Source organism: Lampris incognitus, chromosome 6 (assembly GCF_029633865.1).
Source record: "Lampris incognitus isolate fLamInc1 chromosome 6, fLamInc1.hap2, whole genome shotgun sequence".
NCBI classification, from domain to species: Eukaryota; Metazoa; Chordata; class Actinopteri; order Lampriformes; family Lampridae; genus Lampris; species Lampris incognitus.
The window spans coordinates 23,281,769-23,305,075 of record NC_079216.1 but is presented as its reverse complement, the minus strand read 5'-3'; the positions used below and the strand labels follow the sequence as shown (position 1 = coordinate 23,305,075).

The window sequence follows — 23,307 nt, the reverse complement described above, 5'->3', positions numbered from 1 at the left end:
AGTGTGAAATGGCTGGGATGAGAGTCGGCACCTTCAAGTCTGAGGCCATGACTCTCTACTGCAAAATGGTGGATTGCTCTCTCCAAGTTGGGGATGAGTTGGTGCCTCAAGTGAAGGAGTTCCAAGTATCTCGGGGTCTTGTTCATGAGTGAGGGTAGGATCAAGCAGGAGATTGACAGGCGGATTGGTGCAGCATCAGCCGTAATGCGGACATCGTACCGGACCATTGCGGTGAAGCGGGAGCTGAGCCAGAAGGCAAAACTCTCAATTTACCAGTCAATCTTCATTCCATCCCTCACCTATGGTCATGAGCTTTGGGTAGTGACCGAAAGGGTGAGATCGCGGATACAAGCGGCTGAAATGAGTTTCCTCCGTAGAGTGTCTGGGCTCAGCCTTACAGATAGGGTGAGGAGCTCGGACATCCGGAGGGAACTGCTGCTCCTTCACACTGAAAGGAGCCAGTTGAGGTGGTTCAGGCATCTGATTAGGATGCCTCCTGGGCGCCTTCCTTTGGAGGTTTTCCAGGCATGTCCAATTGGGAGGAGACCCCGGGGTAGACCCAGAATTCACTGGAGGGACTACATGTCCAATCTGAACTGGGAATGTGTTGGGATCCCCCAGGAGGAACTGAAGGGTGTTGCTGGGGAGAGGGACATCTGGAGTGCCCTACTTAGCTTGCTGCGACTGCAACCTGACCCCGGAGAAACGGCTGATGATGAGATTAAATGAGATAAATACATTGCTTATCGCCTTCATCAGTGGTAATATTAGTTTTGCTATTTGACTCTCTGAGGATAGTGTATGTATTGGATGAGCAAATGTAATTCTGATGGAGTGTCACAGAAGGAGCAGGAATTGAGGGCCCAAATGCAGATGTGGTAACAGGTGAAACAAAAGGTTTACTGGTAGTAAACGTGAGCGTATCAGGAACACACATGATGAGAACATGACAGTGACATTGTACAGACTCGGAACTGACAATGAATAATCAGCAACAGCTTTGGGGCAAATGGGTAACAGGAAAACTGGGCAGGACTCAGGACTGGGATGGTGTTGTCAGAGCAGAACAAGACATGAGACATAGAAACCAGAGATGGAGTGGCTAGAACCGAGTGCAGCCATGACATAGAGGTTAAAGAGCTCTATTTTTTTCTTTTTCTTTTGAATTTTTATAAAATATGATTTATAAAACAGAAGCTACTGTGTAGTGCACAGGCTGGCTTTGAACTATTGTGTTAGAAGTATTTAGTTCACCTCAATTAATCACTGGAAACAAATTGAATGAGTCCATGAAATAAAAAAGAGCCCTTTGGCATTCTGGGTGGTAATAGGTTGCCATATGGAAATGTCTTTAAATAAATTTAAAAAAAAGATCAAACTAATTTTGATTATAAAGGTGAAACTCCTCAAGCATTGAGCAGGCAACTTGTTAATTCTGTATTTACATCAGTCATGTTGTTACACTACAGAACAGTTTGCTGCATATGGTGAGTTTGATTGATGTTCCGTGTTGCTAAATCAACTACTGTGCATTTCAACTTCTGGAGTGATTCTGCATTGCTGGTTCATCTAGTATAGAGTAAGTGTCATCTTTCTTGCTTAACAAGTTGCTACTAGTCTTATCCCAGCTGCTTGAGTATTCGTCCTTTTCTCTATACATCTGCTGCTCATTGCTAATGGGATCTTATTCTAGCTGTAGCTGTCTTATCCTGTTTACTTACTTGTCTTATTTACTTAATCTAGCGGTAGCTGTTTTTTTCACCTAGTGTGGCCTTAAGTATTTCCTGTTGCCTAGCTGTTTAGACTTAGTTATCCTTTTAGCTTATACATATATTCCTTGGTAACTTGCTGTTTGCAGTTTTAATAGTATTGTGTGAGGTTTGATAGAGTTTTACATAAGTGACCAGTTTCTGGGCAATAGGCCTATTTTCAGTGTACCTCTTTGGCCAATTGGGTGTTAAGTGGCCAGGGTGTGGCCAGAATATCACAGGGATTTATAAATCTGGCCTGATTCAGTTTCAGTCCAGTGTGCACCTTAACTTCTGGAGTGATTCTGAATTGCTGGTTTGTCTAGAATAGAGTAAGTATCATCTTTCTTGCTTAACAAGTTGCTATTAGTCTTATTTCAGCTGCTTGAGTATTAATCATTTTCTCTATACATCTGCTGCTGATTCCTAGTGGGATTTTATTCTAGTTGTAGCTGTCTTATTCTATTTACTTACTTGTCTTTTTTACTTATTCTAGCTGTAGCTGTTTTTTCATCTAGTGTGCCCTTAAATATTTCTTGTTGCCTAGCTGTTTTGACATAGTTATCCTTTTAACTTATAAATATATTCCTTGGTAACTTGCTGTTTGCAGTTTAAATAGTAATGTTTGAGGGTTGATAAGAGTTTTACATAAGTGTCCAGTTTCTGGGCAATAAGCCTATTTTCAGTGTACCTCTTGGGCCAATTGGGTGTTAAGTGGCCAGGGTGTGACCTGCACTCCTGGCAGACAATTAGCAATCAGTGTTCTTTAAATCACTGCTGCTACTTGGAAGCGTCAGGCAAACAAGCCTAGGTTGAACAAAGGCTAGAGTGAACAAAGGCAAGCACAACTTTTTCAAGCCAAGACTTCGTCAAGCACGGACTACTCTTTTTAGATCCGGTCAGTCATCTGTATTTTGTGTACCTAGTATAGACTATGTGTTTCCTTCGCATTGCTGTCCTTTCCTCTTTCCGGGGCTGGCATAGACGTTGGGTCACTCCTATGCGCTGTGACCCTACCAGTCTCATCTATCCCACTCTCTCCACTCACATTGAGCAAGTGGTGACGGAAGGGCTCTGGAATTGCCAGTCTGCGGTGCCAAAAGCTGAGTTTATCTCAGGCTACACATACTTGCTCTCCCTCAACTTTCTTGCTCTAACTGAGACCTGGATCATGCCAGAAAACACTACCACACCCACAGCTCTGTCTGATGTGTACTCTTTTTCTCACACTCCCAGAGCTGGGAGGCGGGGTGGTGGTACTGGCCTGCTTATCTCCCTGAAATGGAAATACTCTCTTGTTTCCATTCCACAATTTTCTCCGCCTTCTTTTGAATTTCATGCTGTTACTGTCTCTTATCCAGTCAAACTCACCATCGTGGGTGTGTACCGCCCACCAGCCCCCTTGGTGAGTTTCTGGAGGAGCTTGACACACTTGTCTCGCACTTCCCTGTTGATGACTCTGCACTTATCCTTCTCGGTGACTTAAACATCCACACTAACAAGTTAGATCCTCTTCTCTCTTTCCTCTCTTCCTTTGACCTTCACCTGTCACCCTCACCTCCTACCCACAAGGCCAGCAAGCAGCTGGACCTTATCTTTACTAGACACTGTCCTATTTCCAATCTCTCTGTTACTCCCCTCCAGCTCTCTGACCACTATTTCATGTCCTACTCTCTCTCCCTCTCTTCACCCCCCTCAGCCCCTTCCCCTGCCCACATGGTTTCCACCCATAGACACCTCCGCTCTCTCTCCGCCACTGATCTTTCTTCCTCTGTTACCTCTATCCTCCCTACACCTGAATCTTTCTCTCTCCTACCCCCTGACACTGCTACTGATCTTCTTCTCTCTACCCTCTCCTCTTCTCTGTACAATCTCTGTCCCCTCACCTCCAGGTCTGCACGCCCAACTCCACCTGCCCCTTGGCTGACTAACTCAGTATGTACTGACAGATGGAGCCTGAGAGTGGCAGAGCGCAAATTGAGAAAAGGCAAACTCCCAGAGGACCTTCTCAACTTCCAATCTCTTCTTTCCACTTTCTCCTCCTCCCTTTCTGCTGCCTTCTATCGCTCTAAAATCCTATCCTCTGCCTCTAATCCTAAGAAACTCTTTGAAACTTCTCTACACTTCTTCAACCTCCTCCTCCTACTTCCTCCCTTCTCCCTGATGACTTCGCTAACTTCTTTGACAAGAAAGTAAACAACATCAGATCCTCCTTTTCTCACCACCGGTTGGTGCTGCTTGCACTGTCCCACCCTCTGCACCCTCGCTCACCTCTCCACGTCCCACCCTATCCCACCTCGCTCCCCTCTCCCCCGACGAGGTTCTAAACCTCATCACATCCAGTCGCCCCACCACGTGCTGCCTTGACCCGGTCCCCTCCCCTCTTCTTCAGTCTATAGCACCTGAACTCCTTCCCTATCTAACTCATCTCATCAACACCTCCCTCCAGGCTGGATGCTTTCCATCTGCCTTCAAGACTTCTAGAGTCACCCCCCTTCTCAAGAACCATCACTTAACCCCTCTGATGTCAAAAACTACAGACCGGTTTCCCCTCTACCCTTTCTATCCAAAACTTTTGAATGTGCTGTCTTTAACCAACTTTCTTTGTACCTCCACCAGAACAACCTCCTGGGCCCCAACCAGTCTGGGTTCAGAGTGGGTCACTCAACAGAGACGGCCCTCCTTGCCGTGACAGAATCGAGAGCAAACTCTCTCCCCTCTGTCCTGATACTCCTGGACCTGTCAGCTGCGTTTGACATTGAACCACCAGATCTTCCTCTCTACCCTCGAGGGGCCGGGTTGTCACAGGCTCTGCACTCTCAATGTTTGCAACCTACCTGACAGGTCGCTCCTACCAGGGGACATGGAGGGGATCTGTGTCGGAGCCTCGCAGACTGACTACAGGCGTTCCACAGGGTTCGGTTCTGGGTCCTCTCCTTTTCTCCCTGTACACGACATTCCTGGGTTCTGTTATTCGCTTGCATGACTTCTCTTACCATTGTTATGCCGATGACACCCAGCTGATCTTGTCCTTTCCTCCCTCTGACACACAAGTAGAGACACGCATTGCTGCGTGCTTGACTGACCTCTTGGAGTGGATGGCGACACACCACCTGAAGCTCAATATGGACAAGACAGAGCTGATGTTCCTCCAAGGGAAAGGTTGCCTCCACTGAGACCTGGCCATCACCATTGACAACACCGTGGTGACGCCAACTCGGATTGTGAGGAATCTGGGTGTGATCCTGGATGACCAACTGTCGTTTGCTGAAAACGTTGCATCGGTTGCTCGCTCCTGCAGATTTCTCCTCTATAACATCAAGAGGATTCGCCCATTCCTCGCCGACAAGACGGCACAGGTGCTCATCCAGGCTCTGGTCATCTCCCGGCTGGACTACGGCAACTCCCTCCTTGCTGGTGCCCCAGCGTCGGTCATCAGACCTCTGGAGCTTGTTCAAAAAGCTGCAGCTCGTCTGGTGTTCAACCGCCCTAAGTTCTCCCACACAACTCCCCTTCTCATGTCCCTACACTGGCTCCCAGTAGCTGATCGCATCCAGTTTAAGACTCTGGTGCTAGCCTACAGGGCAGTGAAAGGAACAGCTTCTTCCTATCTCCAAGCCATGGTCAAGCCCTACACCCCCGCCCGACCACTTCGCTCTGCTGTCTCGGGACACCTGGTTGCCCCGTTGCTCAGAGGCCCCTGCTGCCGATCGACCCGTCATGGCTCTTTTCTGTCCTGGCCCCACAGTGGTGGAATGAACTCCCCACTGATGTCAGGACAGCGGAGTCGCTGCCCATCTTTCGGCACAGGTTGAAAACTCACCTCTTTAAGAACTACTACCCTGTTACTTGTTCTTAGCACTTAGTGTATTCACTCATTTAAGAAAAAAAATCTCTTTCTTGCGCTTTTATTTTAGCACTGGTTCTGCTCTTAGATGCTTGTTTAGATGCACTTATGACCTCTGATGACTAGTAGTTCTTCTTATTTCCTACGTTAAATGCACTTATTGTAAGTAGCTTTGGATAAAAGCGTCGGCTAAATGACTGTAATGTAATGTAATGTAATGTACTAGAATATGCATAGTGAGAAAATATTATGCTCGCCCCCCACCTCCACCCTTCTCATTCTCTCTCACTCTTGCTATAACCTTTCCCACTCTGCTGTTGGTGAGCAGAGGACTATATAATGCAGTTGCATTTTTGTCCATATCTTCATCCTGCGTGTTGGAGTGTGTTGTATAATCAGTGGAGAGTCTCTCCATGGCTAAACTGTTCTGGAATGATGGCAAGCAATTACAAAGTTCAACTAAGAGTGTCTGTATGTGTGTCTGTAGCGGTGATAAAGACGCTGCCAAGCAATCTGTGGATCATGGCAGTGCTAACCCCTGTCTTCTTACTGATGGTGGTGATTGGCATGGTGGCCTTCATTCTATGTAAGAGAAACAGGGTCATCTTCAAGACAAGCGCCTTCAAGACCTTCAAAACTCGTTCTAAGGTAAGACTAAGTTACTCTTTCTTAGTAATCCAATGTTAAGACATGAAATTGTTGAATATAAGCAGCCTCAAAAAAATCATCTCATCTTCTTCTCCTTATTTTTTTCCTGCTAGCACTTAAGAAATGGGCTGCTCCCCAATTCTGGCATATTATTTTTCACCTCAGGACTTTCAAGTATAAATATGGTACACCTTAACATGTCCCAGGAAAATTCCTCTGAAACAATACATACTCAGTGTTTTTCTTATATCATATATGACGTATATTGTATCGAGCCTTTTTCCGAGATAATTTAGAAAAATCAACAATAACTATGAAGTCTCTTGTGTTGAGCTTTATATTTTAGAGTAATCAAATCCCTGTCTGTGTGGGCCTCAGTTTTTTAGATTGCCCAGTTGTCCACAGGCCTTGCTGATCATGCGTGCTATAAAGACCAATCTGATGAAAGGGCTCAGTGTGCTGGAAATGGACCTTAGGGTAACATTGTCCTTTATTGTAATAACGACAGTGTTTACTCAAAATGAACTTAATTGAGGTTAAATCGATAGAAAAAGGTTCAGATCAGCAGACCATTTTAACACTAAATGCCTGGTTTGGTGTCCTGTTGTTCTCCCGACCAGTGTGTGTTGCATGGCATTATAGCTTAGCAACAGCAAGTCATCTGTGAACCAGCAGCAAGATGGATTTACATGTTCCGAGTAAATTAATGTTGCTGAGTTTCAGAATCTCGAAGCAGTTTTTTTTTTCTCTGTTTGGAGTCCTTGTGGGTAGATTTCTACTCCAACCACTGACTAGATGACATTTACTGTTATTAGGTATTTGTAATATTGTTATTGCAAAATTTAGTCAGGAAACATAGATAATGTAGAATATTCTACAACATACAAAACGTTACAGTATGTAAGATGAATTGAGGACTCGTTGAATTAACCTAGCACCAAACAAGGCCAAAGACCTTTTGTGCATCTGCAGTAGTTCATTCTCTATTCGTTTTAGATTATCCTCTTCTTTATCCTTATTTCTGCTCTATTCTGTTCTATTCTGTATCAATGTTAACCCTTCCCTTGTGGTGTCCCTTTAACTTTCTTTCTGTTTAGACATCATATCGAAGGGAGGGCAGTTACCACCACCAGGTATTCACTGAGTTAGATGATGCTACTGACTGCTGAATGACTGACTGAGGAGGATGAATGAATGAATGGCATATTCGTTGGCTGAATTAAAGGACATGTGCTTGGCTGGATGTGTGGCTGACTGACAGTTATCATTAAGACCTGGCTGCCTGATGGAACAACTGAATGGCTGGTTAATTGAATGACGAGTTAACTGGCAGGTGGCTGCTTTGTTGACTGGCTGTATTAATGTATGTGCTGTCTGCTGTTGCTGGGTTAGATTCTTGCATGCTGCTGCTGTGCCGTGGATATGACATACTGCACCATCCTCATTGGCTGTGAGAGCTGAGTAGAAACAGTAGAAACAGTAGAAACAGGGAGGGGGTTGAAGAAAGGCAGAACAGCATAACAGAGATTGAAAATTCATAGGCAGGTTCCTTGAGATTTTAATGGTTTAGATTTGGGTGACTGATTGACTGACCAACTGAATAAACGAGGAGCAGTTTGTTCATTAAAACAGACAACTCTTGCATTTTAGTGGCCAGAGGAAATCACTCCCAGATGGTACACATATATTGGTATGCCTGAAAGCTGAACAACACAACACTTATTACAACAACACAACACTTATTACAACACAACACTTATTAACTGAACTGAGTTGAGCTGGACTGATCAGTCAGTCTGCAGTGGTGGTCATATATATCCATATCATGTGACGAAACCTTGTTACCATCACCGTGGATGATGCCTGGCCTGCACCACACACACACACACACACACACACACACACACATCACCACCACCACCACCAATAATGAGCCTCATTTATCAATCTGTTAGTAAAATCTGTTGTTTCTTGACCTGGATTTGGATTAGATGATGGATTATAGATGATGAATGGATGATGGATTATAGATGATGGATGGATGATGGATTATAGATGATGGATGGATGATGGATGGATGATGGATTATAGATGATATATGGATGTATGGATGGATGGATGGATTTTCTCAATCACGTTTGTATGGGAGACTCAATTTTTTCATCAGATTTGCAACACATGGAGCACAGTTTTCATATTCATGTGGGTACATTGATAAATACCAATCCCTCATGACCGAAAAGCACTTTCATGACACAACTGCTTACCATGAAGTGACACCAATAAATAAAAGGAGAAGGAAGTCAAGTCAAGTCAATTTTATTTGTATAACCCAGTATCACAAATTACAAATTTGCCTCAGTGGGCTTTACAGCAACACAACATCCTGTCCTTAGACCCTCTCATTGGATAAGGAACAACTCCCTAAAAAAAAAAAACCTTTAAAGGGAGAAAAATAGGAAGAAACCTCAGGGAGAGCAACAGAGGAGGGATCTCTCTCCCAAGATGGACAACGTGCATCCCAAATCTACCAAAGAGCAGAATGAAATCTGAAAGTCGGAAAAATAAGAATGTTGCACCATCAGAGTGACGTTACGTTAACCCACATACAGTTTCAGAACACAATTTATTCTGCAGTTTCAGCCGTGACATGACTGTGCCAGTCAAACAGAAAGTAAGAAACACTAGCAGAGGGTACTGCAGTGTCCTCAATGGAGTTCAGCTTTGTAGGAAGAAAATGGTTTAACCTAAACCCGATTCAAATAAGAACATAGCTGCATACAGACCAAGCAGTTCAGCTGGACATTAAGACTGATGCATTTTCCTATTAAGATTAGCAAACTTGTCAAGCTTTGGTACCAATGGTATACAGCAAGGTTAAAAAAAAGCAGTAACTGCAGTCTTTTCTTATGAGTCATTATGAAAAATAATATCATCAAAGAAAAAGCCTATTAATGCCATTAAACACATTAGGGAGCATGTGGCTCATAAATGGCTGTGATATACCAGAATGATCACCTATCTCCCTTTGAAACACTAGCCAAGAATCCCAGTACTGACTAACTTCTAACTTCTACTGACTAACTTCTCAAGTTGGTCACAGCATCCATAAAAGATGTTGTGGTGTAAGGGACCAACTCATGAGCAATTCTTTGTCATTAGCAAAAAAACTGGACTGTTTCCTTCTCACTCTGCACTAAGTGAAGTCAGTCATACCGGCATCGAGCACAGCCCATCCAGTCATAGTCTGATGTCTTACTTGCACTAATTAAAATGGAAGATTTGGTTCTTGGTTCTTATGATACACTTGTTTTCTTGATGCAAATGCCAAACTGTTATCAAGTAATTGAGCTGTGCATGATTTCCTGCTATTTCAGGTACAAAATTAAGTTATTCACAAAGACTTTTTAAGTAGTCTAGTTTTTTATCTCAACATTCCTCAATCAATAGCTTCCATTTAAGATCAGGTTTTTTTGCATGTCAAGTTGCTCATGAGTGCTCAGCAGCTCTTGCAAGATACAAAAATTTCCCTAAACCAATCTGACTCCTGAAGACTTTCTTAAATACTGAACTTCTTGCTTGAATGGCTGTACAAATATTGTGTGAGGGAAAGTGTTCATATTTCACTACATAAATGAGCACCATTGTAAAATGTTGTTCTCTACTGGATTATGCCCTCTAGATTATCATGGCCCACTGCAGTAGTAGCAATGTACAACAGAAAAAGAGTGTTAAAACCTTTAAAAACAACATTTTAATTTGTATGCCTGCCCCAGCCTAAGAAAAATGCATAGACATTCGCCTGCTGACTGTTGATGCTGCAGAGTGCATCACGCTGGTTGTGGAGTATCTTCATGTGGTTTCCCCTTGCCTTTGCCATTTCCTTGAGAGGCACAGGGACAGATAGTGAAAATGAACTTTTAGCCTATTTTAGAGAAATGGAAAGTGTATTGTGCCATGGCAATGTATAATCAGTGACACCTAAATGAATATAAACAGTTCACATTTACAGCTACTATTCCTATATCTGTTTCTCATACTGGACCTACAGTACATTCATATGTGCTGCACATGCACTTTGTGGGTGTGTTTGTGTACATGTACTCGGGCACACACAGGGCTCTATTTTTGTGAAACAGGGTGCACATGCAAGTGCATGTGCCCTGCACTGGTGTACTTGGGTACATCTAATACATTCTTGGTATTTTGGTGACCAGAGATGCAGTTGAGCCCTGGCATAGTGTTGCAAGGTTCATAAAATAGCTGCTCTCAAACACTAGATGTGCCATGGCACAGCGTATTGTCATCTTCCTGATGGATGAAGAGGGAAATCGATGAGAACCGCTCTGCATTCCTCTTCCGTTAACTTGGATGAATGAAATCCAGCGGTGGTAAATTCTTTCCCTATAACCTCCACCATCCTATTATGTCCTCCATTTCTATTGCGAAGCAATGTGTCTGCCATATAATCATATGTGGTGTTTGCTTACTTTTAATCTTTGACCATGTATGAGCTATATACCATGTTTAGCTTACATTGCTTGGATAGATGCTTAAAGCTGATGTGTAGCAGAACAAAGGTAGTGATATAAAGTGTCTTCTCCGTGTGAACTAATAAAGGCCTAATGTTAGCTAACTGTTAGCTGATAGCAGAGGAATGTATGGGGAGCTCACTCGAGTGTAACAAGGTCTGAAGGAATGGCCCTGGAGAATTACGAGCTGGAAGATAAGGACCAGAGGAGACCTGACCTATGAACTCTGAGCAAGTTCTGTCATCCATTAGATGAGCTACTTCCTCCAACCAGGATTTGGGAGAAACTCTGGGTACACACCATTGTGACCATGACAATAAGCATGTTTGGGCTGCAAGGTATAAATGGAGTGTGCTCAGATCAGGGCACGCACTTAACTATCTATGCTTTGTGTGTCTGTTCATGAACATATTAAAGTGTGACAGTACCCTAAGAGATAATTGTCTCGCTTCTCATTTAATGTTAGAATGGAATTAATTTCCATGACACTATAGATTGTGACAAGACTAAATATGTGTACTTTGAAGTATCGCTCAAGAAGATCATTATTCTACAGCCTGGCTGACATAACTTAAAAAATGACTGCAGCATTGTCTCATCATGCTCAAGTCTCTGCAGAGATGGATAATGGCCGCAATAATTTAGACAAAAGTCTTGACACTGATCTCATGACATAGTATAAAAAACCTGCTGTCGCATGCTGCTCAGGGGATTGATAGTGAACCTGCTCGGGGGATGGTAAACCTGCTCAGGGGATGGATAGTGAATCTGCTCAGGGGATGGATGGTGACCCTGCTCAGGAGATGGATAGTGAACCTGCTCAGGATGGATAGTGAACCTGCTCAGGGGATGGATAGTGAACCTGCTCAGGGGATGGATAGTGAATCTGCTCAGGGGATGGATGGTGACCCTGCTCAGGAGATGGATAGTGAACCTGCTCAGGATGGATAGTGAACCTGCTCAGGGGATGGATAGTGAACCTGCTCAGGGGATGGATAGTGAACCTGCTCAGGGGAATTAATAGTGAAAGTGACTCCTTACCCACAGGAGTTTCACAGAATTCCTGACCTGATGTCAGGATCTGGTATAGTCAGCCTGTACCTGTGGACACATCTGTTGACCAGACACACATCCACTGTGCAAGGCACTAATGGTCTTGCAGTTTATAGGAAGTTTATATTATGGATGGTTTGTACATGGATGCAAACTGTCACATCAAATCAACAGCCACAAAACAACTTTTGTTACGTTCAGTAAGTTGTTGCTATTGGTTTAGTGATTTATTTCAGTGGTGTGAAATGCATAGGTTAACATCTATTAAAACACATTTGGATAGATGTTCCTGTGTATCCTGGACTAATTGCCACATGAAAATAGCTCAACACACCTGCATCTCTGTTAGACGTCATCTGGACACCAGAACTTTACTGAGCCAGAGGATCTGCATTAACTCACCCCTAGCTATGCTACCCCACCCATACAGTGCGGGAGGCTTTCTTTCCAGCTACGAAAGTACCAAACCGTACAGGTGGGAACAATGCACCTTGTCCTGGGGACACTGCACCTTTACCAGCCCTGCCCCTGCACAAACATAATAAAACATATTGCCCAGTGTGTGTGTGTGTGTGTGTGTGTGTGTGTGTGTGTGTGTGTGTGTGTGTGTGTGTGTGTGTGTGTGTGTGTGTGTGTGTGTGTGTGTGTGTGTTCGTTCTCTCCCTGATCTAATTTTGTTTCATTGTAGCCTTGATAATATGTACATGCACAATTGCTGAGCTTCAAGGTTTTGTTTGCTTTTGAAACCATTTGTAAATATGAAATTCTACTCTTATTGTGTTTTTAGATAGATGGCATTAAATATGAAAGAGTCCCCTAAATACGATACTTTACAAGTGGTGCTGTTAGGCTGTATTTGTTTATGTCCACAGTTGTAGTTATCCAGTACCGATGCAGGGTAGTGTTGTCTGCGTGCCAATAAGATAAATAATTCATAACCATTTGTTTTGGAACAGTTTTGTGGCCAAAGGGAAGGAAAACTAAGTACTTTTAGTTTGCTTAGTTTGTCAAGTTGTTTTTCATAGGTGCACCTCATATTCTTATGCTGTGTGTGTGTGTGTGTGTGTGTGTGTGTGTGTGCGCGCGCTTGTGGGGGGGGGCAATGTCCTGTGAAAGATGTAAATACCAAGTAGATATATGAGAGGTAATGCTACAGACTTCATTTGATAGATTTACTGTGTGTGTGTGTGTGTGTGTGTGTGTGTGTGTGTGTGTGTGTGTGTGTATGTGTGTGTGTGTGTCCATTTGTTATCTACTGCTTCCAGCCTAGTCAGCCATCAGTCAACATGTAAGACAAGTTAAAGCTGCAAATCAATGCCTTATATTGAGTCTTACGTTAAGTCTTATATTGAGTCTTATAGTCTTATGTAGAGTCTTATATTGAGTCTTATATGAAGTCTTATATGAAATATTATATTAAGGCTTATATTAAGGCTCATATTAAGTCTTATATGAAGGCTTATATTAAGGCTTATATTGAGTCTTATATTAAGTCTTATATTGAGTCTTATATTAAGTCTTATATGAAATCTTATATTAAGGCTTATATTAAGGCTCATATTAAGTCTTATATTAAGTCTCATATTGAGTCTTACATTAAGTCTTATATTGAGTCTTATATTAAGTCTTATATTGAGTCTCATATGAAGGCTTATATTAAGGCTTACATTAAGGTTTATATTAAGTTTTGTATTAAGTCTCATATGAAGGCTTATATTAATTCTTACATTAAGTCTTATATTAAGGTTCACATTAAGGCTTATATTAAGTTTTATATTAAGTCTGCATGTCATGGTGTTGAACAGTGACTCTGTGGAGTGCATTTGCCACTGGAATATATAGTGAAGTACAGTTTTACTGCTGCAGAAATCAGCTGCACAGGAGTAGAGGGAAGAAGTAGATAGCTGGGTTTTTCTAGATAAAATAGCAGAAGCAGAAGCGGCACATCTCTCAGCTGTTAGTTCATTGACAGTACGAAGGCAGTGGCTGCCATTTAAGGATCTCAGAATGTTTTGCATTTTGCTGCATCATGCCTCCACCTGCCTCAGGAAATGCTGCAGGAGTTTATTTAAGCCACACAGCCACATAGCAGTGTATTCCCCCATCTAGCCAGAGTTCATTTTATTCAGCTACACCTGAACAAGTTGAACACAGAGGCTCTGAGGGACATTTCAACGGGGATATCCATGGAGTGCCTCTGCCTTCTGAATTGCAAGAGTTGAATTTAAATCAATAGGGCCACAGGGGGAACAGAGCATATCTCGTCCATCTGCTACAGCTCATGAAGCTGCTGTTGACTATTGCCGTGAGTTAAAATTAGACAAGGGGCGCAACTGGGTGTCTCTGATGGCACAAAGAAGGACCAGAAGTGAGGATAATTTGGCTTTGTAATAGGTGCCTTGCTAGTAGGCACTTTGTATGACGTGTTTTAGCAATGGACTTGCAACAACTGCCTCATCTCGTCTCCCTTCGTCTCCCCTCTATCTTCCTGTCTGTCTCCATTAGTATTCTGAATGGGTCTTCAGACAGCCTCTATCCATCTCTGACAGTATCAGGGGGCAGAGTCCTGTGCCAGTCCACAATGCTGTCTGCTCCACAGTCCTTATTCCATCCATCCAACTGAGCCGTTCACACAAGATTAAAGATGACCATTTATTAAGTCAACACAAAGTCATTGGGCTTAGAGAGCAAGAAATAGAGAGAGAGAGAGAGAGAGAGAGAGAGAGAGAGAGAGAGAGAGAGAGAGAGAGAGAGAGAGAGAGAGAGAGAGAGAGAGAGAGAGAGAGAGAGACAGACAGACAGAGAGCGAGAGACAGAGAGAGAGAGAGAGACAGACAGAGAGCGAGAGACAGAGAGAGAGAGCGAGAGGTAGAGAGAGAGAGAGACAAAGTGAGATAGGGATTGACGGAGGGAGAAAGATGAGAGAAAAGAGAAAGTAGAACAATTACATGGGGAGGAATAAGGTAAGAGAAAAACTAAAACAAAAGATGGAGGATGGGGGGGTCTGAGAGGTGCAAGAGAAAAACCTCTGAGAAAGAGGGGGGGGTGACTGAGCCAGTGTTTGTAAAATATGACAGTCATGAAATGTCAAATGTAATTTTAGAGGTTAAACACCCCTTGGCCCAGTTATGTGTGAGAATCCATTCAGTCTTTGCACATGGTAGCCATTAGCCATTAGACAATGAAGGACTGCATCTTTGACCGGAAAATGACTGTCAATTGCATTGTGCATCAGGTCATTGCTTTCAGTTTAAGAGCCCTGACACCCCTGCGCATGTTTGTTTCTCAATAATCCATACGGCTGATGCACACTGGCTGCCACATGTATGTGGTGCAGCACATTTAATCCACCTCTTACCTCCTCCCTCTCACACCGCCTCTCCCTCCCTCACAAACCCATAATCATGCACACACACACACTTTATCTCAACCCATGAACACCGTAAGCCATAGGCAACGAAATGTCAGCACTCCACATACATCTTTAACACAACAGAGTTCCAAGTGTCTCAATATATTACTTCACTGGCTTGAGGATACATGTGTGCTCACACACACACACACACACACACACACACACACACACACACACACACACACACACACACACACACACCATGCTCCCTGTACTTGTGGAGACCCTTCAGTGATCACACTCATTCCCTAGCCCAGTTACATTTTATTTTAGGGAGTTGTTCCTTATCTGATTTGAGGGTCCGAGGACAGGATGTTGTGTTACTGTAAAGCCCCCTGAGGATTATTTGTAATTTGTGATAATGGGCTATACAAATAAAATTGACTTGACTAGCCCTTAACCCTAATCTTAACTATCATAACTACTAGAGATGCACCGAAATGAAAATTCTTGGCCGAAACCAAAAACCAAAAATGAGGAAACCAAGGCCGAAAACCGAAACACCAAAAGAAATGATTATGTCAATTATTAGAACCATTGCATTTATGGCTATGACTGTGTACTAACCTCACTAAAATCAAGGCATTGCAATTCAAAGAATAAATCAATTACAAAAGTATGGAAATGTTTATTTAGCACTGACATTACAACAATGCACAATATAAATTAAAATTCAAAACAAAATGTTTAACTTGACCCCACTCATGTATACATTAAATAATAATGTACAGGCCTATAACTGACTGGCCTGCTGAAAGATTGTAAAATTAAATATGTTCTCTCATAAAAACACAAAGTGCATTTAAGTCAAGTGCCTTTTAAATTTTTCTCTGTAGGACTACTACAACAAAGTGCATTCAGAACAAGTGCAACTGCTGAAAGATATAACAATATTTTCTCTGTAGGCCTACAACATAACAGTGTATCAAAACAAAGATTGCCATAGCCTGTAGGCATTTAACAACAACAAATGCACCAAGAATTGTGGATGTGCAAAGTGGAAAACAAATATTTTAACAATAGACACACGCCCATTCTACTTCTTGAGGTAAAGTGGCAGGTTTTTCTTGATGAAGAGTAGCTTCTCTGCTTTATCACAGTGAAGTCTGTACCTCTTCTCATCGAGAACATGAGCTGCAGCACTGAACAGTCTCTCGCTGTCAGTGCTTGTGCACGAAGCAGACAAGTACTTGCATGCCATCTTTGCCAGGTCAGGAAAGCGGCCATGGTTATTTCTCCAGTAGGCAAGAGGGTTATCACTTCTGGAGATGGGGACTTCAGACAGATAACCATCCAACTGTTGAGCGGTTGAGCTTGTTGTCTGCCTGATATTTGAGAAAGATAAAGTGCCAGTGCATAAACATTTTTATCAAATAAAATAAAAACTGTAGCAGAAAAATAAAATCATCTGATAGTCACATATAGTAAGTCAGAACAGAATAGCCTACCTATTATTTGGGGCACTCTCTTGCAGGATCTCATTGAACATATCAGACAAGGAAGGTGCATGCCCCTCATCTGGTGCAGAGAGACGAGTCCTTTTTTTTGCGCTCTGCTCTCATGCTGCGCTCTGCTCTCCTCGTGCGCTGGTCCGTCTCCAAGTGGGTTGTCTGCATCCATCGCGGCCTGAATCATTTCACGTGTGTGCTGCTTTAATCCCACATCCAAGTAATGATCCTTATAACGCGGATCAAGTACAATCGCGATGAAGTGCAGAGGATCCGAATAGATCTCAGTGAAACGTGTGTTGACAGACTCTAAGAGTGTGCTTTTCATTGTTTTCACTCCGTGGTCCGTCTCAACCTCTTTGCTTAGAAGACGCTTTAGTGCCGCAATTAACGGAATAGCGTCTGCTACAGATACATCAGCGGAGCTGACCTCTTAAGGGCAAGAAGAGAGAGAATGTTTTCTATTAAGACCCACTGGTGTGAAGTGAATGTCGCGGGGAGCTCGTGATCTGCGCTGTATGCAGCCAAGACTCGCTTTTGCGCAAAGAGGCTTTCCAGCATGTAAAAAGTGCTGTTCCAGCACTGTCTTGTTGAAACCGTTTTATTGGTGTTCCAAACTGATCTTACATAGACTGTAAGCGGGAATAGGCCTGCTGAGAATGTTTAAAGTGGCCAACAATTCTTCTGCCTATAGCCAATACGTCTTTTATGCTGCGCTGAGACAACACTCCCTCATTCACAGCCAGATGTAGTGTGTGGGCCATGCACCGTATTCCTTTCAGCTGGCTGTCTTCTATCGCTTTTGCCATATTTCTTGCATTGTCACTGACTATGGCATGCACTTTAGATCGGTCGATATGCCAGGTGTCGAACATATTGGTGAATGCAGCAGAAATGGCTGCTGCTGTATGTGACCCTCTAAACTCTTGTGAATGGAGCAGAATCTTTTGCAGCTTGAAATCTGTATCGATCCACTGTGCAGTTAGACCGAGTATACTGGTGAGGCTGACGTCTGAGCTCCATATGTCGGTCGTGAAACTGATAGCTGTAATATCTGATGCTATAAGCTCATGGACATGAGCTGCAACAACATTAAACAGCTCAGGTAAACACACGTCTGAGAAATGCCGTCTGCTTGGCATGGCATAACGGGGCTCAATGTGATCAATCAGCCTACGAAATCCCACATCTTCTACGACAGAGAACGGCTGATCATCTAAGGCAATAAACTCCATAATGTTTTGTGTTATGTCCTTTGCCTTAGCACCATCACTGGAAAACTTTCTTGCCTTTTCAAATAAGTCCGCTACAGACGGAGTGGGCGTGCTCGGATTGACTTTTCTTTTCTGCGCCGCATTCTTCTCATATTCGGAATGGCAATCGGGATGTTTGGATTTCAGGTGATAAATTAAACCCGACGTGGAGAAACTCTTTGCAGACACACACCCTCTTGAAATTTCAGCATTGCATGTTTTGCAAATCACTATCTGTGGGTCTTTCTCCGAGATATTGAAATACGTCCACACCGCAGACATGTTGGCTCTTATCCAGATTACCGTGTGCTGGCTGTGCTTTGTGCTTGCGTCATCACAATTCTGTTTCGGCCGTGTTATTTCGGTGATTTAGGTCTTTCGGCCAAAAATCGAAAATGCACTTTTGGGCTATTTTCGGCCGAAAATTTTCGGTGCATCCCTAATAACTACATGCCTAACCTTAACCCTTACCCTTACCTTAACCTAATCCTGACTCTGACCTTAACCCTAAACTCAAGTCCTAATGCTGAAATAGACCCTTCCCCTCATGGGGACCCATAAAATGTCCCCATGAGGTAGGTGGTTTCTGGTAGACACACGCACACACACACATATCAATGTGTTAAATGCCATGGGGGAATAATCACATAGGCCAGTGCAATCCTCTTCTCTGCCGCCCCCCCCACATGTATATGCATTTGCGTGATTGTCTGTGCGTGCGTGTGTTTGTGTGTGTGCCTCTACCATCTAAGCAAATATCAATGTCTGCAACACTTAGCAACTGGCCACAGCCACGTGTGAGAGAGCGCTATCAGTTTATATGTCTGGTAAATTATTAACTATGTCATCAGTTTTATGCCTATGCTATGTATCCTTAGATGCACTCGGAATTTAACATGCATCATCAAATGCATCAGATGTGCCTTTTTGGGGGCCACCAAAAATAGAAAAGGGAGACAGAACTCAGGTTTTTCTTCTTTGTTGTGTAACCTAAAAAGATTTCCCTCTCTCTCCCACTGCACACACACACACACACACACACACACACACACACACACATACACAAACACCGTCTCGCTCCCTCTCTTTTCCCATGTTGTTCCCAGTTTCCGCTTTACATAAATTGAAAGCCATTTCACAATACAAAGAAAACGTTTAGGCCTCAGAGGCATAGGACAAGCATGTCCTCTGCAGCCTACTTAATTGATTGTTTCTTTATGGCTAAACCCCACACTTCAAAGACACTGTGGGCTTCTATCTATCTATCTATTTATTTATCTATTTATTGTGCCTACATATGTATAGAGGTGAATTTAAAGGGGGTAATCCAATTACATCTCTCGGCAGCTGGAACGCTTATCTGGACATTTTGCGTAGTTGATGAGGTGCTAGTTGTATGTTGTTCTGCATTCAGTTCATCCAGTTCAGCTTGCAGGGGCTTCGATTCTGCTGAAGAATCTGCAGGCTGCACTGTGGGAGAACTACCTCTTGTTTTTGGGTGGGTGTTTCAAATGGAACGTAGCCCTGGGCTCTTCAGTCACATTGCAGGGGGGGGGTTTTCTACACAAAATCTTTCTTCTCCATTGAAATAAATGCTCTTTTTATAAACCAAGGATGATGTGCAGGATGAAGAACTATTGTGTCCGAGTTAGAGGGAAAAAACTGATTTAAAAAGAAAGAACATGACTGACAAAAAAAGGAGATGTTCTACGATCAAACCTGAGCTACATTTAGAACTCAAGACGACATTTATTTTATTTTTAAGGCATTCAATTCTATGAAAACTCCCATGCCATTCGTGGCTTTGCCAGCATGTATAGTCCACATACATACTTACATATACTAGAAGATCCATCTTACAGCAGAATGTTGTTGATTCCATCTCATGAATACATGGAAATTTGGACATTCCCTCAAATCTGGGAGCAGAAATATGTAAGATGATGGAAAATAGCATATGAATTTTCATTTCTTGGTGGATTTTCCTTCTGGATTTCTTTCTTCTGTTTAACCTGGTCGTTTTATTGTGTTTGCCAAGCTTATCTAGGGTGGCACGGTGGTTAGCGTGGTTGCCTCACAGCAAGAAGGTACTGGGTTCGAGCCCTGGGGTAATCCAACCTTGGGGGTCGTGCCAGGTCATCCTCTGTGTGGAGTTTGCATGTTCTCCCCGTGTCTGCGTGGGTTTTCTGCGGGTGCTCCGGTTTCCTCCCAAAGTCCAAAGACATGTAGGTCAGGTGAATCGGCCATACTAAATTGTTCCTAGGTGTGAATGGGTGTGTGTGTGTGTGTGTGTGTGTGTGTGTGTGTGTGTGTGTGTGTGTGTGTGTGTGTGTGTGTGTGTGTGTGTGTGTGTGTGTGTGAGTGTGAGTGTGTGTGTCTGTGTGTGAGCGTGTGTGCGCCCTGTGATGGACTAGCTGCCTGTCCAGGGTGTCTCCCCGCCTGCCGCCCAATTACTGCTGGGATAGGCTCCAGCATCCCCACGACCCTAAGAGCAGGATATGCAGCTTGGATAATGGATAGAAGTTTATCTGGTTTATCTACCTTATCAGTATTATTAATTACTTATAGATTTTATACCATTTAGCTTACTGGAGTGTTACTATTTATTGTTTGTGTTATTTGTTTGTATGCATGTTACTGTGTTTTTGTGTATAACAAGCTGCTCCAATCAAATTCCCTAGCAGGATTAATAAAGTTGTTTGTATTGTATTGTATACAGTGTATACAGAATCCTTAGCCATAGTGTAAGTTTTTCTGTTGCTTTATTGTATCATAATCATCTTTCTTATCCCCATTATGTTGCATTTTAACACTTTGTTGCCAGCTTTAATTATGCTACATAAGGCTTTGGCATCGATTCCAAGTACTGTATGTCTGTACCATTATGTTGGAGTCTTCTGACCAGTGTACTTAAAGGTACAACCCGCAGTTGATGCACACAGGAATGGTCCGCCCCACTTCTGCCCCAGTTTTGGTCAAACATCGCAAGCACTGTTAATTTCATTACTTGTGAACGAGAAAACCAGCCGATGCCGCATTGCTTTCAGTTCCTTTCGAGGCTTTCGGTTGTCTTCATTTCTCAGACAAATTCACAATATTGACCAGTGTGAGAAAGGTCATGTTTCCTGTTGTCACAGTACTCCACATAGCCGTGGCACTGCGTGCCATCATGGATTATACCTTTAAGTACTGTCTCTTCATACTACATCAAGTCTTTTTACAAGCCATTGCTGTTTGCTATAGTGCTGTTCTGTGCAACACTGCTGTCCTCGCACTGCCTCTTTTGTGCTGGTGTGCATTGCATTCAGTATTCCCTGTGATGCCGTATGTTGTGGAAACCACTGCTCTGATATTGATTTTTTTTCCCAAGCAATATGATTAGTTTTAGGTTGTTTGTTGGTCAGTTTAATTCGAAATGCAAACTGGTACAGTTCTTCAATTAGTAGATAAATATCTGCACAGCTAGTTACTGCATTAGAAATGAAAATAACCTTTTAGGGTTCAAATTGTGACTTCCAAAAGAACATCCATTCTCTAAATATATTGATCTGACAAGTGCAAAGATATGGGGGGCGTCTATTGCCTACCGACATGGGGATCGTGTTAGCTCCGGCTTAGTCGGGTGTCCCTACAGATACAATTGGCCGTATCTGCGGGTGGGAAGCCGGATGTGAGTATGTGTCTTGGTCGCTGCACTAGTGCCTCCTCTGGTTAATCAGGGCACCTGTTCGGGGGGGGACTGGGGGGAATAGCGTGATCCTCCCATGTGCTACATCCCCCCGTTGAAACTCACTGTCAAGTGAAAAGAAGCGGCTGGCGACTCCACATGTATCGGAGGAGGCATGTGGTAGTCCGCAGCCCTCCCTGGATCGCCAGAGGGGGTGGAGCAGCAACTGGGACGGCTCGGAAGAGTGGAGTAATTGGCCGGGTAAAAAAAGGGGGAAAATCCAAAAAAAACCCAAAACAAAACAAATGAATACGATATGACCTCTGACCCCTGGTGTATGTTCACCTTCACCTTGCCAGCCTGTCCAGGGCTTTGACTACGCCAAGCAGCACATGGGCCGGACAGGGGACGAGGCCATCTCGGTCACCAAGGAGACGCTGGTGCTGGGCCTGCCGGTGCGAGACGCTCCTCTGTCGCTGGACAGGAAAACCCACCAGGACGGAACAGCCAGCAAGAGGCCTCCATCAACTGATATACTCAAAGGCGGGTGAGTATTTCTCACTGATCTTATGATTACCTTTTAGCTCAACTACAATAAACACATCTTAGGAAAACTTCCCACCAGGGCTCGTCGTAGATTCAGTTCTAACGGAAGACTGTACTGACATCTTTATGACATTGCTGGTTAAAAGTTGTTACATAAAGCTTCTAATACATGACATATGTTGTGTAGCATAGTGTTTTTATATCCTTTCAGTTTGCATTGATCAGTGAATAACCTTGACTCCTGCACAGATCTAGATGGAGTTTACTGGAATAATCCGGTGGACTCTCACATTTCCCTCAGGCTCTTATGTTATCAGATACGCTGGTCTCGGCTGCGCCTGGATGGAGACCTTGTTTTGGAGGGCACATAAACACTGGCATCTGTCGTAGTTACGGAACAAGTCTGTGGCAAAACCCAAAGCCTTTTAGCAGGATGAAGAATAAATCAGTGTTTATTTGTGAATTATAGTGCTAAGCCGGGGAACTGCCGACAGTTTGCAGAGTGGTCTCTGGGCAGATGAGAATGAATCTGACTAAAGCTAGTGTTAACTAGCTAGTGCCGAATAATGTGTACAACACCAAAGAGAGATAATACATGTATTTACATGGATAAGACCAGTAAATCACTAGTCTCTCAGGAATGTAGCTTTAACATTGCAGGGGCATATTGTTACTCTTACTTGCTAATAGAGGTGGGGATCTCTAGGCACCTCACGAGCCGATTCCGATTCTGATTGAAAGGGCTACGATGCCATCATAAAACGATTATTGATGCATCAACATTTTTGATTTCTATACATAATTTACTGTGTGCCTACTTGCTACTTTTAAAACATAGCATATTTGTAATGATACTACTACTACTACTACTACTTTCGGCTGCTCCCGTTAGGGGTCGCCACAGCGGATCATCCATTTCAATCTCTTCCTGTCCTCTGCGTCTTCCTCTGTCACACCAGCCACCTGCATGTCCTCCCTCACCGCATCCATAAACCTCCTCTTTGGCCTTCCTCTTTTCCTCTACCCTGGCAGCTCCATATTCAGCATCCTTCTCCCAATATACCCAGCATCTCTCCCCACACATGTCCAAGCCATCTCAATCTTGCCTCTCTTGCTTTGTCTCCAAACCGTCCAACCTGAGCTGTCCTTC

The 23,307-nt window shown here is 43.4% G+C and overlaps 1 protein-coding gene across 1 annotated transcript in view; it reads left to right on the top strand.

Moving 5' to 3' along the window:
• The window catches only part of kiaa1549la (KIAA1549-like a), a 183,128-nt gene that overhangs the window by 96,224 nt on the left and 63,597 nt on the right, over nucleotides 1-23,307 (top strand). The window contains exons 11-13 of the mRNA XM_056282372.1: nucleotides 6,083-6,243; nucleotides 7,341-7,376; nucleotides 21,971-22,158. Of these exons, the coding sequence (XP_056138347.1) occupies nucleotides 6,083-6,243; nucleotides 7,341-7,376; nucleotides 21,971-22,158 (385 nt within the window). The remainder of the gene's footprint in view (nucleotides 1-6,082; nucleotides 6,244-7,340; nucleotides 7,377-21,970; nucleotides 22,159-23,307) is intronic.